At 43.1% G+C, this 19,643-nt stretch overlaps 2 protein-coding genes across 2 annotated transcripts; both read right to left on the bottom strand.

Moving 5' to 3' along the window:
• Window positions 1–3,990, bottom strand: LOC106575293 (T-box brain protein 1-like). The gene is made up of 6 exons (XM_014151727.3): window positions 3,346–3,990; window positions 2,936–3,090; window positions 2,717–2,838; window positions 2,291–2,443; window positions 2,086–2,147; window positions 1–1,497 (listed from the first exon to the last, which is right to left on the bottom strand). The coding sequence occupies exons 1-6, from the start codon at window positions 3,873–3,875 to the stop codon at window positions 885–887; spliced, it is 1,635 nt and encodes a 544-aa protein (XP_014007202.3). The 5' UTR covers window positions 3,876–3,990; the 3' UTR covers window positions 1–884.
• Window positions 3,991–6,352: 2,362 nt separating this feature from the next.
• psde (26S proteasome non-ATPase regulatory subunit 14) lies at window positions 6,353–19,386 on the bottom strand. Its single transcript, NM_001141888.1, is given in 11 exon segments — window positions 6,353–6,530; window positions 6,645–6,707; window positions 7,262–7,387; window positions 7,692–7,766; window positions 7,879–7,986; window positions 15,809–15,959; window positions 16,191–16,261; window positions 16,384–16,503; window positions 16,616–16,687; window positions 18,483–18,532; window positions 19,293–19,386. Coding segments are annotated over 10 exon segments (933 nt in total). The 5' UTR covers window positions 18,531–18,532; window positions 19,293–19,386; the 3' UTR covers window positions 6,353–6,431.
• Between the last annotated feature and the right edge of the window lie 257 nt (window positions 19,387–19,643).

The following is a 19,643-nucleotide window of genomic DNA, read 5'->3' as shown; positions in this document are numbered from 1 at the left end:
TAACACATATTTTATTTTTAAAGAAAACGTCAATAGTCGCCGAATAAATGAAAGTTATTTGACAAATGTAAAATACAGATGTTGAATCAGCTATGTGAGTACAACAATACACACATTAAATATTATCAAGGATTAAAAACATGTTCAGATTACTTATGTCCGTTGCGGTCCTCTTATGAATATATTTCATCTTCAGTTCGCTCCATTGTTCACGCATCTGCAAGCATAGCAGCTTCAGCACTGATAAACCATCATACCAGGTATAAACACGTTTAAAGAGAAAAGGAATTGCAACTTCTCAATCTGCTTTTAATCGAATTTATATTTTTACTTCATTTTTAGATAATTAATTAGTATACATCCTTTCAAAGACTACAACAAATTCAGTCTTCACCTTTTTTTTGCGTTGGGCGTTGATTTATTAATATGTCCATTGTGTTTTGAAGCATTGGGCTACTTACTTTTATTACAGTTGTTATAACTCAGAACCTTGTTTTTTTGCGCTAGTAAAGACATCGTGGATCATATATAGCCTACTAAAGCCAGCAGAACAAATCATAATGCCAAGGAAACTCAACGCAGGCTAAGACATGAACACTTTCCAGAAATGTATTCAACAAATCAAAATCAATCAAATCAGTCAAATTAGAAAACAGGATTCAATTAAAACATCTAGAGTAGGACTACAGCTAATGTTAAATAGATATATTATTATAGCTTAAATAGATTATTTTGTCGTTAACATTTTAATACTTCAGTCATATGCATAACCCACTGTAGGCTAATCCAAAAATGCAGTCTAATGAAAAAACGAATGAACGATGTCCAGATGACTATTTAGACTGGTGCCAATAACCTAGGATGGGATATCTCTTCAATTCAGTTTATGATGTCTCTATCCAACTAGACTCCGAGATATCTTGTGGTTTTGCGTCTTCAGCGACACCCGTTGGCAAACTCTCCTTTGAAATTGAGAGGACCTCGTCAAAGTCCACAGTACCAATAGCGTGTCCATTAGTCCAGCAGGACAGAGCCGGGCTAGACGCACCGCAATACTGGGGTGAGGTAGGCGCAAAATCCGTTGGTCCTGCGTAATAAGTAAGGGCTCTACCCGAACTGTCCGTTGCGGACAGCTGTAGTGCCTTTCCAGCTGTTGCATATGACAGCAAAGTTGCCGTGTTTCCAGTCGCGTCATTTGTGCGGGAGGCATAGTCCAGTCTGTTGTTAGTCGGTGTCACAAACCATCTCGGGGATGCCGCCATCGTGTCCTCCTCGCTGGTTTGCGGTGACAGCATGCTGTTAGTTAAGGGGACGTTATAGTCTAGCCCAGACGTAGCTCCTGCTCTAGGGCGGAAACAGGACTTGGCATAAGTGCTGACGAATTGGTGCTGAAGGAAAGAATTAGCAAGTGCATATCTGGCACCGGGCACAAACTGGGCGTAGGTCGAGTCACTCGGTGATGGCGTCAACCGGTCACTATCGTAGCCTGTGTAGATTCTAGAGACATCCAAAACAATCAATTAGGAAATTGGAAAATAATACAAATGAGAAAGACCTCAAATAAAACTCTTCCACAAGGGTGAAGTAACAATGTCATGCAATAATGTTTTTAAATTAACGGACGTCTTACACCATTAAGCCTAATTCATCTCCAATAGTTTCTTACATTAGATGTAAAACACTAAATATTTGAAGAGAATATTGGCCAAAAAATTTAACTTGTCTGTCCACAGGAATTCTGACACAAACGCATAAATTTCCAATGGAAGAAAAATATGCGCGTATTCAAATCCGTAATGCATTTCAAGCTCGTTTACATCATAATGTCGTCCTTACCTTTAAAGCTGGTATTGAAGAGATCATTAAAAAAACATATGGTTGTTTTAGGAGTGACAGCAACGTCACCAATAAATGGGGAAAAGTCGTGCGTAATGTCTAATTAGTCTAATTTCGGAACAAACCACATTAAATGTGTTCATATTTTAGTCACAATTTTTGATTCGAATAATTTCAATAGAATAATATTTAAATATGTAAGGATATTAAAAAACAAAACAATGGCTAGGCTAATATATTTTTACTTACTTGTCATAATTGTCCCGAAAACCTTTTGCGAAAGGATTGTGGTCTATTTTCAGCTGTGTTATCTGAAAGAAGAAAATAAAAACATTAAAAAGGCCTAGCCTAGTCTACTGTATATTTGTGAACCACTTTTACCCCAACAGGAAAATGTTTGCCTACCCCCCAATTTAAAAAAGTAATCCGTATTTGAAAGAACGAATTTCCTTACGTCTGTGTTCTGGTATGCTGTGACTGCAACGAATTGCGTCTCGGGGAAAGTAAATGATTGTCTGGGTTGACTGGCGTTCTCGGCCCCATCCTCGTGCACCTCGACCACATTAAGACGGGGTTGGTACCTATGGAGGGACTGAACGACAACCATCTGAACAGAGGACATGAAAAACGGGTGTTAATTGGGGCATCTGTGATCATCTCTAGAGACAAAGCACAATTTGAAGATTTTTTTTTTTTACACTAAAGACAAATAAATTCGGATTTATTTCATACAATATGGTTGATAAATGCATAAAAACTCATTTTGTATAGAAAATCTCTCAATGAAACGTCTCTAGACTTGAATATAGCATATTTTCAAGACCTCTTTTACCGTATATATATTTGAGACTGTACGAAATTAGTACCATATTAAACGTACCTGCCCTGCAGTTTCCAATGCCCCTTTATTATTTGCCAACTTCAGTTTTCCAAAAGAAATTTCTTGACGCATCCAGTGCGCGCCGGTGTTCGGAGAGTCTGGATGCATGTACGCCTTGTTCCCTATAAATTAATTATTGAAGACATTACTCACTTTTTATTGTCAGAAAACCTCACTTGGAGAGAATAGAAGGGGGACAAGAAAAGTCAAATCACTTGCCTGTCCCATTTGACTCAGCTTTGCCGCAGGGTACCCACTGTCCTCCTTGGAACCGCCAGTGATTAGGGTCCGCGAGACTGACGTCCACAAAAATATTGTAATTTGCCGTCGGATCAAGTCCAGATATATTAAAGCTCAGGAATGGAAACATTCGTCTGGAAGAATAAAAAAATATAGTTGTATTTCCTTTACAAATTCCAAAAGCCCGCTAAAACTTTACTTAAGACAACGAAATTGATCCTAATTTGGACTATTGCTGTGGCCATATTTTGTTAATAAACCCCAAGCGTTTTCAATAAACACGTCAATCTTACTTCGTCCAAATAAGTACGGCAGTTTGCCCACTATGTTGACATTAGCTAACATTATGCAAGGCAAGCGAGAAAGTGAACGAACGGGTCATTACTCACCGCCCCTGTTTAGTGATGATCATCTCTGTTTGGTGCCTGTGAAACGTGAGCCACAGAGCCCTATTGCAGAGATAAACTTGCGCTTTACCAAAAACCATCCCGGTTTGCATTGCTGAGGTCTTGTGGAAAGCACCTCCTTGGTGGCCATGCCCGTATGGCTGGGCGTAAAAATATCCGGGCGCTTGGAAGCCTTGAGGTGACGTAGTGGTCAAGAGGCTATTATATGAGCCTTGCGTGACCACAGGATGGTGTGCCATGTAGTGACCCGAATTGGTGATGGCGAGGGCCGGGTAGGTGGCTCCGTGCAGTGTCCGGTGTGGGAACATGGTACCAGACGAGGTAGCAGACGCGGACTGAGGTTGGCTGGGGCTGGGCTGAGACGAGGGATACGGTCCCTCTGTAGATCCATGGAAGTTATGACGATTGTCACAGACGGTCTCTTGAGCAGAATGCCTACTGCTTCCCTTGTCGCCGTCACCAAATGAGTCCTCCGAGTCGATAAAGTCGTCTGCGTCTGATGGATTTGTCATCCCTGTGGTTTCTTTATTAGAACGTGTTAGGTTCCTCTTTTCAGTTCAGCCCTTCACTTGAGAGCATAGGGTGGCACTGGGTAGCGAGTTCAGACCTGTGGTAGTAGCTATCCATATTATTGGGCGTTGGATGTTGATGCGAAGATATTGGAGCTGCGCAAGTAGAATTACGCGCAACACAAAAAACAATTTGGTTAAGGTTACGCGTATCACATGTAGGGAATATGAACTCTAACTATTCTTGGAACGAAACTAATGAAACGTCTACAATTGTTACTCTTTACTTTACAGTATAGGGATAAGGTTTAAGTATATCCTATATAAACAGCTATACTTCTAACGCTTATAGAAATTTCTCTGATCATGTTCGTTTTGATGGACTGGAACAAAATACTGCTGATTTTATACCTCTAGTACCATGTGGCAGGTAGATTATATACTTAAACATGTTTATAGTTAATGACAACATTCATATTTAATTATTATTATTTTAAAATCAGGAAATATGACTAAATCTTGAAAGTGGGCATCACCTCGCATCAAATGGGGAGGGCCATTTTAATGTTATTGGAAAACAAGGCTTCAAGGAGTGTCAGAAGTGCCATCAACTATGGCATAACTAATTGAAAAATGACAGCTAGTGACAGCTGGCAGCTAGGCAAGATTCATAGGGTGTGTCGGAAATGGCACCCTATTAACTATATACAGTTGAAGTCGGAAGTTTACATACACCTTAGCCAAATACATTTAAACTCCGTTTTTCACAATTCCTGACATTTAATCCTAGTAAAAATTCCCTGACTTAGGTCAGTTAGGATCACCACTTTATTTTAATGTGAAATGTCAGAATAATAGCAGAGAGAATGATTTCATATTTTATTTATTTCATCACATTCCCAGTGGGTCAGAAGTTTACATACACTCAATTAGTATTTGGTAGTATTGCCTTTAAATTGTTTAACTTGGGTCAAACTTTTCAGGTAGCCTTCCACAAGCTTGCCACAATAAGTCGGGTGAATTTTTCCCCATTCCTCCTGACAGAGCTGGTGTAACTGAGTCAGGTTTGTAGGCCTCCTTGCTCGCACACGCTTTTTCAGTTCTGCCCAAAAATGTTCTATGGGATTGAGGTCAGGGCTTTGTGATGGCCACTTCAATACCTTGACTTTGTTGTCCTTAAGCCATTTTGCCACAACTTTGGAAGTATGCTTGGGGTCATTGTTCATTTGGAAGACCCATTTGCGACCAAGCTTTAACTTCCTGAATGATGTCTTGAGATGTTGCTTCAATATATCCACATTATTTTCCTGCCTCATGATACCATCTATTTTGTGAAGTGCACCAGTCCCTCCTGCAGCAAAGCACCCACACTCTTCATGGTTGGGATGGTGTTCTTCGGCTTGCAAGCGTCCCCCTTTTTCCTCCAAACATAACGATGGTCATTATGGCCAAACAGTTCTATTTTTGTTTCATCAGACCAGAGGACATTTCTCCAAAAAGTACAATCTTTGTCCCCATGTGCAGTTGCAAACTGTAGTTTGGCTTTTTTATGGTGGTTTTGGAGAAGTGGCTTCTTCCTTGCTGAGCGGCCTTTCAGGTTGTCGATATAGGACTTGTTTTACTGTGGATATAGATACTTTTGTACCCGTTTCCTCCAGCATCTTCACCTGGTCCTTTCCTGTTGTTCTGGGATTGATTTGCACTTTTCGCACCAAAGTACGTTAATCTCTAGGAGACAGAACGCGTCTCCTTCCTGAGCGGTATGACGGCTGCGTGGTCCCATGGTGTTTATACTCGCGTACGATTGTTTGTACAGATGAACGTGGTAACTTCAGGCTTTTGGAAATTGCTCCCAAGGATGAACCAGACTTGTGGAGGTCTACAATATTCTTTTGAGGTGTTGGCTGATTCCCCCATGATGTCAAGCAAAGAGGCACAGAGTCTGAAGGTACGCCTTGAAATTCATCCACAGGTACACCTCCAATTGACTCAAATGTCAATTAGCCTATGAGAAGCTTCTAAAGCCATAACATACTTTTCTGGAATTTTCCAAGCTTTTTAAAGGCACAGTCAATTTAATGTATGTAAACTTCTGACCCACTGGAATTGTGATACAGTGAATTATAAGTGAAATAATCTGTCTGTAAACAATTGTTGGAAAAATTACTTGTGTCATGCACAAAGTAGAGATGTCCTAACCGACTTGCCAAAACTATAGCTTGTTAACAAGAAATTTGTGGAGTGGTTGAAAAACGAGTTTTGACTCCAACCTAAGTGTATGTAAACTTCCGACTTTCAACTGCACTCCATTTGACGAGGACCCAGGGAACTACATAAGGATTAGTGTGCCATTTCAGATGCAGCCATTCTGTACATACGGACCAAAACTCACTCTCAGACCCATCTGAGACCAAACCAGTTGAACCTCAACACGTCACCCATGCTGCTGTTCTGTATATTATAGATAAGTCAACGGTCTACCTTTCATACACATTTATTTTTTATAAAACAAAACAAAGAGTTAGAATATGAACAGTGAAATGCTGGGGAGGGGAGGCTTCACTGAAAGACCACAGTATCCAACATGGCGGCAAGGCACTGAACAATGTTGGACGTCATCAGGACGTCGACGTGCTCCTCCAGGTGCCTCTTGGGATCCTGCGAGAAGAACGCAGTTAACAGGTCAAGGAAGGTCATTGCAAAGATTATACATGGGCATTTATGATGATTGCATAACAGATGTTGTATTCAGGTTACAGCGAGGACGGATACCTGCTTTCCGACGTTCTTGATGGCCAGCTGCTCAGGGGTCATCTTATCCTCTTCTTCGACAGCCTGGGGTAGAACACAGGGACATTGATTCTCACTCAGACATTAATATTTAAAGCTGGGTCTTGTTCATTATGGCATGTAAAGGAAAAAACATTTTGCAACAATAACAAAAAAAAAAGTGTTTATTTGATTTGACCTTTTTAGAAACACAAAACATACACACATCCGTTGCATCACACAGACACATGGCCTGAAACTCAAACATTTTGTTCTTCTCCCTAGCCCGCTCACTTTCAATTTTCCATTGTGTTAATGATGGCGCATTGATTGATTTCCACGTTTTTAGTTTACGTTTTTTCAAGACGAGAGATGAGAATAGAATCGTCCAACCCATCAGGTATCTCACTACACCTCCATATGCCATGCCTATATCTTGAAAATGAGTGTTTCTGATTGGACAAGTCCAGGTAGTTCCTCCCTGTTTCAGTCCATTGTATTATATTTGAATACTAATGAACACCACCCGGGATAACTCATGCAGTTTGCCCACGCAGACCCCTGGTCTCAAAATACTTCCAGGCCCTCCCACTTTCCCCTTCTGACCCCTGCTTGCTCACCTTATTGTAGTTCTTGGCCAGCTCCAGCATCTCCTTGACGATGTTCTCGTTGAGCTTGCAGTGCTCGCTGTAGTCCTGCAGGGTCAGGCCCTCCATCCAGCTCTTCTTGTGCAGGTTCAACAGCATCTGGGAGGTCAAGGAGCAAAAGTCAATCAAGGATCATATGTTAATGTGGCACATGCAACCAAGAGAGGATAGAGGCACCGTGTACATATGTTTAACGGTCGCACAGAAGATGACATCACCTGTCATTCAGGCAGGAGTACATACGGTAGGCATATTATGAAATGTCACTCTCAGTGGTGTAATTATAACTAACTCATTCAACTACGACAGTCAACAGTCCTCATCCTTTTCTGATATTCTATACTCCCCTTACAAAAAGATGTCATTTTGACATGTATAGTAGATTTTCAGAAACGTTTCACACCTTTTGCTCGAGTTCATTTTTCCTGTAGTTGATGGTGATGGAGTAGTAATGCCTGTTCAGTCCATGGATCAGCGCCTTGGAGGAGGACAACAGATGATTGAAATAAGAACAGAAACTCTACATTCACGTGCATGTTAAAACACAGAGCTGGTCAGAGGCGTGCTGGTCAGAGGCGTGCTGGTCTTACCTGGATGGAGGGCTTGTTCAGATGGCCCAGGTTGGAGGTGGTTTGCCTGGGCTCGTGTCCCAGAACCATCATGTTGGCATTGATCAACCGGAACGCGTCGATAACAACCTGCCCGAAATAACAAAAAGGAACCACGTGTTACCTCACAGAGAGCAGAGGAACGGTGTCCATGTTGATTCCATTTCAATTCCTGAGCAGAAAAATAACAACTAAATAAACAAAAAAATTGAAAGACTGCCAAGTACGTACAACACTGTGCTTTGGATCTAAGCCATGAGGGTAACGTTAGTGTGTGAGAATACTGTGAAAGGGAGAGTAGATGACTGGGGAGGGAGGGAGATGCTACCGTCCCTGATCTGATGTTCACTAACTGCTGTAGCCAGGCTGTCACTACAGATGTGTGTAAACGATACCGAAACCACGGCCCTGCCTGAGTGCAGTACATGTCCCTAGTCACATCCTATTACTAGGCCCTAAGTTGCATCTTTTCAGGTGAGTAGACATTACATAGTCACAGCAAGGCAAAGATATTCCACCATGCTACGAGGCGCTCTGCCAACTGAGGTTGTGTGTGAAAGCATGACAGATGAGTAGCTTACGGTTACATTCATGTTAAAACATTGATGAGGATGATGGGTTTACGGCGGTCGTGACTTATTCATGCCTTGTTTACTAGATGTCACCCTGAGACCTGCGTCCATAAATCACTGTGAAATCGTTTTACTACAAAGCATAGGAAATTAGTGTATCAAAACACATTTAGCTCTTTTCTTTCACTGGTCTTGGCTGCGTTAGCCAAAGATTAAGTACTCGACGTTTAATACCCGTGTCGCTCCAAATTAACTCTAGGTTATCATGTCTTGTGAGGAAATGGGTCACACGAAGGAAAGAGCACCGTGAAACAACTGGCATTATTGTTAAGTTCCATCTATGTGGTTATATTGGCTGCTCGTTGAATGGACCGTAATGTATTGTGTACAACGATGTTCCGAGCGGCAGACAGAGTGACGGTGAACGTGACAGGGAAGCAGGACACCGGGAGACACCCTTTCCCCTAAGGCAGAGGGGTGAAACCTGTTAAAACACAAATATTTCAAAATGAGGATTAGCAAAATGTGCCCTGGTATTTGTAGGTTTGTAAAAATGTAATGTATACATTTTTATATTCTCTCTCACACTTGGGTGGAAAAATATCACTAAGACTAAAAAGGTTTTAAACCATCCCCTCGGTCATCAACACACTACATTAATAGCAATCTAATGAAATATCTTTATGAGATCGCCTATGCTTCGGAACCATTTCTAACGTAAAACATTGGAGAGCTAACTTTCATTTCTAGTGGTGCACTCTCCTCTGAGCGGAGATCACACATTGAGATGGAATTGGCTCTCACATTCACAGACAGCTCTGCGGAGGTGATAATAGACAGCTCCCCGCAGCACAGAGGCAGGAGGAGATGGAGGATTGTGCCATATGGGGCCCGTGAGGGTGGAAGAAAGAGAAAGAAACATAACAAGGAGGGTGGTGGGGATGGGGGGTGTATGATCAGTACTAGATGAAGACATCTCAATCCCAGGAGATGTAAGAGTAAACAACCTTAGATGGCTACACGGGCAGAACGCTGTTAGCTAAAACCTCTAACGATTTGAGTTTCCACCCAATCAATCACTTGATTTTATTATTGGATTGATTGAAGTTTGCAGCCACGAGAAAGTTGACCTGTCACACAATTTGCATACAAATTAAATTAGAACATTGCTGAATAAAAAGATAATCAAATCACCAGTCCATTCACAGCATTGGTATGTACTATCACAATCATGGTGGTTCAGGGATGCAAACTGATGAGGGCCCAAAATGGTGAGAAATCTTTTACTCGCTGAAACAATCTGTGTAAACCCCTGTTCCCATTTTATATACGTGTGCTGCAGAAAAATCTGATCGTCACACCTCTACTCAACACAACACATTGAATTTAGCTTCACACTTTTTTACTGTATAATAGAAAAGGCTGCTGCAGAAAATAGCTGATTTGCACATATCCAAAGGCCTACCTGTGATCGGGCAGGAGGAATGTAGTAAGGAATACAACTGCATAATGATCTGCATTTTCATTGCGGGAGTAAGGGGAAAACACTCTAGGCCTATATGATCAGATTTTAATAAGACTTCATGTTGCTAAAACGCTGTCAGTTCCAATTTAAGGAACACCAGAAAGAGAGAGATTTTTGATTCAGATTTGAATTACATTGATTAGGCACAGGAATCCTACCATTGAAGCATCTCTTTGAGTAGGCCATCTATCCCTATATCCAGTGCCATCCAAATGTGCATAGCCAAGGTACCATGCTAGCTAGCCAGGTAACATCACTAAACAAGGTTTAGTTTTTGGTTTGTTATCAAACCAAAAACTAGGGCCCGTGAGTAGTTTAAAACCGCCCGCGTCATGGCTAATTAAAGAAATTGTAGGTGGTTGCTAGCCAAGCCGGCTGGCCGTTCATTCTATCAGTTGTTGCAAACCAAATGGTAGAAATAACAGATGCCTTTTATAGTCAAGGTAATGAATTGGCTTATTGAAATGATTTCCCTTTGCTTGTAGCTTAACATTTAGTTTGCAACAACGGGGGTTTGTACAAATGTTGCAGGCTGCCTCTCGATATTTGCAACACCGTTTTTTGTATGTATTTTTACCCCCTCTTTTCGATCTTGATTCAACGGTGCAACTTCCCAACGGGCTTGGGAGGCGAAAGGTCGAGTCATGCGTCCTCAGAAACATGACCCGCCAAACCGAGCTTCTTATCACCCGCCCGCTCAACCCGGAAGCCAGCCACACCAATGTGTCAGAGGAAACACCGTCCAACTGAGGACAAGGTCAGCCTGCAGGCGCCGGCCCGCCTCAAGGTCGCTAAAGTGCGAGGAGCCAAGTAAATCCCCCTGGCCAAAACCCCCCCTAACTACGCTGGGCCAATTCTGCACCGCCCTATGGGACTCCCGATCACAGCCGGTTGTGATACACCCCAGGATCGAACCTGGGTCTGTAGTGACGCCTCTAGCACTGCGATGCAGTGCCTTAGACCGCTGCGCCACATTATTTCAATATTGAAATTTGATCTCCACTGTCTTATTGAGAATTTAACTTGTCAGACTTTCCCGTGATAAACCGTTTTTTTAGTATGGCTTAGAAAGCGGCCCAACCAATCACAATGCTTGTTTTGACCAACCCCTTGTAGACGGAATTATAAAATGTGCGCCAATTCATGGTAGAAAGGGGAGAAAGTAGCTCTGGGCAATATGGGGCATAACTTTTGAGTGGTTTGGCCTAGAATCTCACAGTTTTCAGTGATGTAAAGGCGCAAGTAGGACGGTCTCTTTTTTTATGCTCTTTCTTTCCTCTATGGCAGTGGCGCTCAGAGGCTGTGTGACAGCGAAGCCTAGTCAGACTGGCCTGCTTGCTCTTACAGGTGAACTGAAAAGATACTATCCACTTTGTGAGCCACTCCAATAACTAAGAAAATGTAACAGAAACCCCATCACTATCTGCACACACCAGCTCTCTATCTCGTCTAAATTACATTTTAAAACTGATGGAGATGCACAGAAAGTATGGCGGGAGAGAAGCAGCTGAGTAGGCTGGTTAGAAATGCAGCTGGCTGCTCACAACAGTCACACGTGATACTGGATGAAGCACTCATTCTGATATGACATCTGACATCACGCTCTGAACTCTGATATTCTATTTGTAGCACGCGTAGGGATGCACTCTGTGCTCAGATATTCATTTCGATATGTGAAACATACACCATTATTCACTGTTAAGAGTTTTGGGACATCACGCCTCCAATATACACTGTTGTGCAGCTACCTGCCTGTGCTACCATGCTGGGTTTAGTAATAAAGCATCCAAGCTACTCCCTCGCTTCCTCCAACGCTGTGTCTCCAGCCCGCCTAGCTACTCACTGGACCCTATGATCACTCAGCTACACATGCCTCTCCCTAATGTCAATATGCATTGTCCATTGCGGTTTTGGTTAGTGATTATTGTCTTATTTCACTGTAGAGCCTCCAGCCCTGCTAAATATTCCTTAGCTAACCCTCTTGTTCCACCTCCCACACATGCAGTGAGCTCACCTGGTTTAAATGGTGTCTCCAGAGACAAAACCTCTCTCATTATCACTCAATGCCTAGGTTTACATACACTGTATTCACATCTTACCATACCCTTGCGTGTACATTATGCCTTGAATCTATTCTTCCGTGCCCAGAAATCTGCTCCTTTTACTCTCTGTTCTGAACGCACTAGACAACCAGTTCTTATAGCCTTTAGCCGTACCCTTATCCTACTCCTCCTCTGGTGATGTAGAGGTTAACCCAGGCCCTGCTGCACTTAGCTCCATTCCCCAGGCGCTTTCATTTGTTGACTTCTGTAACCATAAAAGCCTTGGTTTCATGCATGTTAACATTAGAAGCCTCCTCCCTAAGTTTGTTTTATTCACTGCTTTAGCACACTGCCAACCCGGATGTCCTAGCCGTGTCTGAATCCTGGCTTAGGAAGGCCACCAAAAATCCTGAAATCTCCATACCTAACTATAAAATTTTCTGACAAGATAGAACTGCCAAAGGGGGCAGAGTTGGAATCTACCGCAGAGATAACTCTGCAGGCTATGTCATACTATCCAAGTTTGTGCCCAAACAATTCGAGCTTCTACTTTGAAAAATCCACCTTTCCTGAAACAAGTATCTCACCGTTGCCGCTTGTTATAGACCACCTTCAGCCCCCAACTGTGCCCTGGACACCATATGTGAATTAATTGCCCCCCCCATTTATCTTCAGAGCTCGTACGGTTAGGTGACCTAAACTGGGATATGCTTAACACCCCGGCCATCCTACAATCTAAGCTAGATGCCCTCAATCCTCACACAAATGATCAAAGTACAGGTACAACCCCAAATCCGTAAACACGTGCACCCTCATAGATATCATCCTGACCAACCTGCCCTCTAAATACACCTCTGCTGTCCTCAACCAGGATCTCAGCGATCACTGCCGGCGTCCGTAATGGGTCTGCGGTCAAACGACAACCCCTCATCACTGTCAAATGCTCCCTAAAACACTTCAGCGAGCAGACCTTTCTAATCGACCTGGCCCGGGTATCCTGGAAGGAAATTGACCTCATCCCATCAGTAGAGGATGCCTGGTTATTCTTTAAAAGTGCCTTCCTCACCATCGTAAATAAGCATGCCCCATTCAAAAAATTTTAGAACCAGGAACAGATATAGCCCTTGGTTCACTCCAGACCTGACTGCCCTTGACCAGCACAAAAACATCCTGTGGCGGACTGCATTAGCATCGAATAGCCCCCGCGATATGCAACTTTTCAGGAAGTTAGGAACCAATATACACAGGCAGTTTGAAAAAGCTAGCCTTCGCTTTCCTAACAGAAATTTACATCCTGTAGCACAAAGTCAAAAAAGTTCTGCCACATTGTAAAGTCCATGGAGAATAAGAGCACCTCTTCCCAGCTGCCCACTGCACTGAGACTAGGAAACACTGTCACCACTGATAAATCCACAATAATTGAGAATTACAATTAGCATTTTTCTACAGCTGGCCATGCTTTCCACCTGGCTACCCCTACCCCGGTCAACAGCTCTGCACCCCCCACAGCAACTTGCCCAAGCCTCCCCCATTTCTCCTTCACGCAAATCCAGATAGCTGATGTTCTGTGAGAGCTGCAAAATCTGGACCCCTACAAATCAGCGGGGCTAAACAATCTGGACCCTCTCTAAAATGATCCGCCGCAATTGTTGCAACCCCTATTACTAACCTGTTCAACCTCTCGAGTCATCTGAGATCTCCAAAGATTGGAAAGCTGCTGCGGTCATCCCCCTCTTCAAAGGGGGAGACATTCTAGACCCAAACTGTTACAGACCTATATCTATACTACCCTGCCTTTCTCGGGTCTTCGAAAGCCAAGTAAACAAACAGATCACCGACCATTTCGAATGCCACCATACCTTTGCCGCTATGCAATCCGGTTTTCGAGCTGGTCATGGGTGCACCTCAGCCACGCTCAAGGTCCTAAACGATAAGAGACATTACTGTGCAGCTGTATTCATCGACCTGGCCAAGGCTTTCGACTCTGTCAATCACCACATTCTTATCGGCAGACTCAATAGCCTTGGTTTCTCAAATGACTGCCTCGCCTGGTTCACCAACTACTTCTCAGACAGAGTTCAGTGTGTCAAATCGGAGGGCCTGTTGTCCGGACCTCTGGCAGTCTCTGGGGGTGCCACAGGGTTCAATTCTCAGGCCGACTCTTTTCTCTGTATACGTCAATGATGTCGCTCTTCCCACTGGTGAGTCTCTGATCCACCTCTACGCAGACGACACCATTCTGTATACTTCTGGCCCCTCTTTGGACACTTAACTAAACTCCAGACGAGCTTCAATGCCTTACAACTCTCCTTCCGTGGCCTCCAACTGCTCTTAAATGCAAGTAAAACTAAATGCATGCTCTTCAATCGATCGCTGCCCACACCTGCCCGCCCACCCACCCACCCACCCAGCATCACTACTCTGGACGGTTCTGACTTAGAGTATGTGGACAACTACAAATACCTAGGGGTCTGGTTAGACTGAAAAAAACTCTCCTTCCAGACTCACATTAAGCATCTCTAATCCAAAATTAAATCGAGAATCGGCTTCCTATTTCGCAACAAAGCATCCTTCACTCATGCTTCCAAACATACCCTAGTAAAACTGACTATCCCACTGATCCTTGACTTCAGCTATGTCATTTACAAAATAGCCTCCAACACTCTACTCAGCAAATTGGATGCAGTCCATCACAGTGCCATCCGTTTTGTCACCAAAGCCCCATATACTACCCACCACTGCGACCTGTACATACTACCCACCACCAAAGCCCAATATACTACCCACAACTGCGACCTGGCCCTCGCTTCATATTCGTCACCAAACCCACTGGCTCCAGGTCATCTATATGTCTTTGCTAGGTAAAGCCCCGCCTTATCGCAGCTCACTGGTCACCAAAACAGCACCCACCCGTAGCACTTGCTCCAGCAGGTATATTTCACTGGTCACCCCAAAGCAAATTCCTCTTTTGGCCACCTTTCCTTCCAGTTCTCTGCTGCCAATGACTGGAACGAATTGCAAAAATTTAAATAATAATAAAATCACCGAAGCTGGAGACTCATATGTGCCTCACTAACTTCAAGCACCAGCTGTCAGAGCAGCTCACAGATCATTGGACCTGCACATAGCCCATCTGTAAATAGCCCATCCAACTGCCTCATCCCCATATTGTTATTTTTTTTTTGCACCCCAGTATCTCTACTTGCACATTCATCACTCCAGTGTTTAATTGCTAAATTGTAATTATTTCGCCACTACGGCCTATTTATTGCCTTACCTCCCTAATCTTACCTCATTTGCCCACACTGCATATAGACTTTTCTATTGTGTTATTGACTGTAGGTTTGTTTATGCCATGTGTAACTCTGTTGTTGTCTGTGTCACACTGCTTTGCTTTATCTTGGCCAGGTCACAGTTGTAAATGAGAACTTGTTCTCAACTGGCCATCCTGGGTAAATAAAAAAATACACGTGTTCCAGTAGGTTGTTAGACAGTAAAGTGAAGTAAGCCGAGCAACACGAAGTTAGCCGAAGCAAGCGGGTGGTAATGTTAGCTTGCCAACTTTGATGCTAATGTAGCTAGCTAACCTTAACGACTGTGTGTAATAATTTGCACTATTGAAACATACATGCTTCTTATCAACTATAATCACAGCATTATTTTTCAGCCAGGTTCCATCCCAAATTTCCCAGTCCGCGCCCCCCCCCCCACCCCAAAACGTAGAATATCATTGAAATGTAATGAGTTTGCATGCCTGTGGCTGTTGGACGTACCTTTCCTTTGACGCTCTGGATGGGGTCCACCACCACGGCCACGGCTCTCTCCGACAGGGCCTCGAAACTCTGCTGGGTGTTGATGTCAACGCCTGACAGCCAGCAGCCAAATCCGGGGTGACTGTGGTACCAGCCCACCACCATCTCTGGTCTAGTTGAAGGAGCCACAGCACAACCACCTCAATTATTTTAGTTCAACACTATTACTGCACAGATGCCTTTCTTTGTGTCTATTTTACACATTTCTTTGTTACAAATGACATTTTTCTGTTTTTAGTGTATCCTGCATGTGTGTGACTTTGTCCTGGAGATGCTATGCCAAATCGATAGTGGCGTACTAACTAATATTTCTTATATTAGTAAGTTGTCCATATGCATTTACCTGCCAGTCTGCTTAAGCATATCCAACATTTTAGCTTGGAAGACGGGGTCCACGGCCTCCACACTGACACCCTATTGGAGAGAGAAGTGCTATTAAGCAAACACCGGTGGAGAAAACGTCACATGTATAACTATAGAGTTATATCAACATTGTCCTGCGAGGTCTGTTAGGGGAAATGGCTGGGAAAACGTACAGTTCCTGACTGCGGCATGGCAAACACGTCTATCACTCGCACAGTGTAGTCGTCCACAAACTCGCCCAGCATCAAACCCATGACCTCCATGGGCACACCAGCACGCCCGTGCTTCAGCATCTGAAAGAGATGGAAATGCATGGTGAGACATAGACGACTGCCATGGACACACATCATGTAACGAGTTGGTATAAATTATAAAAATGGCAACTACTGTTTATTTCCTTCTTACCTTGAGCAGTGCCAGTGAGGAGATGTACACCTGCTCTGCAGTGTCTACGGCGGGGGCGTCTGTAGGTGGGCCCTGAGGGGGAAAATAACAGCTTTTAGGCTATAGTTTACTATCACACAGAGCTGGTTAGGATGACAAAATACAGCTTATAATATATTATTATTATATTGACAAACTGATGATCATTGTTTAAAGGTAGACTCAGCGAAATGACGTTGCCACGAGCGGCACCGCAGATACTGACGAGCGAGATGCAAGACTTCGCTTTCACAGTGTCTGCGCATGTCCACGGGGAAGTTGAGCCTCGTGCTTCAACGCTCTTAGTTGTTGCGGAAATTGACCAACTATGCTGTTTACTTTATGCTTCTACGTCATATCGTTGAGTCTACCTTTAACATATTTTGTTGACAATAAACACCACCTTCAATTTGACGTTAGCCTAGCCACTAGCCAGTGAAAAACCCAGCAGCATTGCAGATCTTGACACTCAAACCGGTGTATATGGCACCTACTACCATACCCCATTCAAAAGCACTTAAATCTTCTTTGCCCATTCACTCTCAATGGCACACACTCACATTCCATGTCTCAATTATCTCAAGGCTTAAAAATCCTTCTTTAACCTGTCTCATCCCCTTCATCTACACTGATTGAAGTAGATTTAGCAAGTCACATCAATTAGGGATCATAGCTTTCACCCGGTCATGGAAAGAGCAGGTGTTCCTAATGTTTTGTACTCTCAGTGCATGTTCAATATCCTGAAAGTAATATTGTAATTTAAATGTTGATCTGAAACCCTGCATGTCAGAAAGGAAGAGGTTAAAGACACCCCCCTAGTTTTAACACCTCTGTAGGGTGCCAAGGCAGCCACTTACTAGAGGTGTTAATTGGCAAATTCAACCCAGTCGGGAGCAAGCTCCTCATTGGCCTCACCTTGCAAGGCTTGGCCGCTATGAACACAACAAAGTGGGCTCTTTTCATTTCTCTCACCAAAGAGCGCCCCGGGCCCTTTTGACTAGGCAGGGCTACACTACTCTAAAAACATGTTCCAACAAAGCATGCTCGATAATAGCGCAAGGGAGACACTGCAGTGGTTAGTCAGCCTACACCATAATTCTTTACTTTCGATTAGGCTACTTAGAATTTGTTAATACCTATTGAACAGAATACCTTGACAATATATTCTCACTATCCATTTCACATGAAAAAGAATGTGTAGAGCGAATACGCTATAGCTAGGAAAACTATTCAACTTTGCAGAGGTTATTGAGTGAGGCAATTGGCTTCCGAGTGGCGCAGCGTCCTAAGGCTCTGCATCTCAGTGCAAGAGGCGTCACTACAGCCCCTGGTTCGAATCCAGGCTGTATCACATCCGGTCGTGATTGGGAGTCCCATAGGGCGGTGCACAATTGGCCCAGCATCACCTGGGTTTGGCCTGGGTAAGCAGTCATTGTAAATAAGAATTTGTTCTCAACTGACTTGCCTAGTTAAATAAAGGTTACATTTAAAAAAAATTCAAGTAGGACATTTTAATAACACTAACTCTTAACCTGATTTTGTGGGCTATAGACTACAACACAGACTAATATTTACAATATTTAAGACAGCTGAGCTGTGCCAGGTCCTTTTCGGTCTGTGGATAAGAGCAACAAGGTCTACCCTGGCTACAGCCTCTCACTTTCATTTGTAGTCGCTTCTGCCTATTCCACCCATCTCAAGTCAGAATCACTCCCTGTTTGGTGATCAGGGATAAGATAGGTGTTGTAGATAGGATAGTTATAGCCCAATATTAGAGCTCTGATTCATTATTGAATTAATGAGACATGGTCTAAAGGCATTCCATAGCGACAGTGTGCTAAAAACACACCTGACCCAGTCCGGGCATTCCTCCTCCAAGCCTCAGCAGCCTATCCATTTCTGTTGAGGGAAAAAAACAGCAATGAATGTCAACCCTATTTATCATCTTCAACCCTATTACTTTCTAAACAATATGCATTGTTGTTAGATAGTAAACTACAAAACAGTTGTTAATCCATTTAACCAAAAGGCAGTCAAAAGAGCAGGATGGAATGACATGGCATAGTTTGCCAGTTAACGTTAGCTCTTAGACAATATGATTTTGTGACAACCCCATCTGTTTCACAGGTAACTAGCTAGCTGATTTTCCTGATTAATCTGGGACGTCTGCTTTCAGACAGTACCATCTTGCTATACTTCGTGCCTATTATATTACTAGATACATTAAATGGTCTAATCACAAATTATTGATAATGACAGTCAAGTGACTACGCTAACTAACGACGTTGACAGTTAACGTTAGCTACATATTAAAGGTAGTTCGCTAATCATCTAGCTGTCTAAGTTAATGTTATCCACCAGAATAAATAAAATAAATGTTAAAACGCGGTATAACATCAAATTGTTAATAAAGAGTAGTCCCTGTCAATTAACCAACATGTTTGACTAAGTTTGCTAACGTTAACCAGATAAACTGCCTTAGCTCGCTTGCTAGCGGTAACGTTAGCATAGCGACAGTTAGCTAGCTAACATTAGCTCTTTCCTTGCACGAGACAGTCAAAAACCCGAACTAACTAGATCTTAACTTCTTCGGCGTGGATTATTTTATGCTTCGGTAGCTAGGGTAGTTACATAAACATTTGTGGGAGTGCGATCTTACCTGTTCAATCTGTAAAAATGTTGGAAAGAATAGTCGCGTGTGATAACTATTGAAGTCTAGCTTGCTACAATGAATCAGCCAGAATTCCTCATTCAAAACAAATTCGCCGGAACATTGTGTACTTCCGGCGCCTTGATGACCACTTCCACTCTCCGGTACATTCTGCTGTAGGTCGCTTTCTAGAAGCAAGGGGGAGCTGAGTGCAGCTGACTCAGCGTCCCTTAAACTGCACCAGCTAGTAAAGCAGTTTGTGCATTTAGTACAGAACCAAATTGATGCTCAAAGCACCAAATATTAGTGTGAAAGAAACTAGGCTAACAAACCTGTTCCAACCTTTGGGAGAATGTATTA

Source organism: Salmo salar, chromosome 17, assembly GCF_965601325.2.
Source record: "Salmo salar chromosome 17, fSalSal1, whole genome shotgun sequence".
Taxonomy (NCBI): domain Eukaryota; kingdom Metazoa; phylum Chordata; class Actinopteri; order Salmoniformes; family Salmonidae; genus Salmo; species Salmo salar.
This window is presented reverse-complemented; position numbering and strand designations above follow the sequence as displayed.

What these genes read in the sequence shown, in the direction of transcription:
- LOC106575293 (XM_014151727.3), bottom strand. Translation starts at nt 3,875, where the DNA reads ATGACAAATCCATCAGACGCAGACGACTTTATCGACTCGGAGGACTCA. An exon ending in AGCTGAGTCAAATGGGACAG is followed by an intron (nt 2,839 to 2,935) that starts GCAAGTGATTTG and finishes ATTAATTTATAG; the next exon opens with GGAACAAGGCGTACATGCAT. An exon ending in CATTGGAAACTGCAGGGCAG is followed by an intron (nt 2,444 to 2,716) that starts GTACGTTTAATA and finishes TCCTCTGTTCAG; the next exon opens with ATGGTTGTCGTTCAGTCCCT.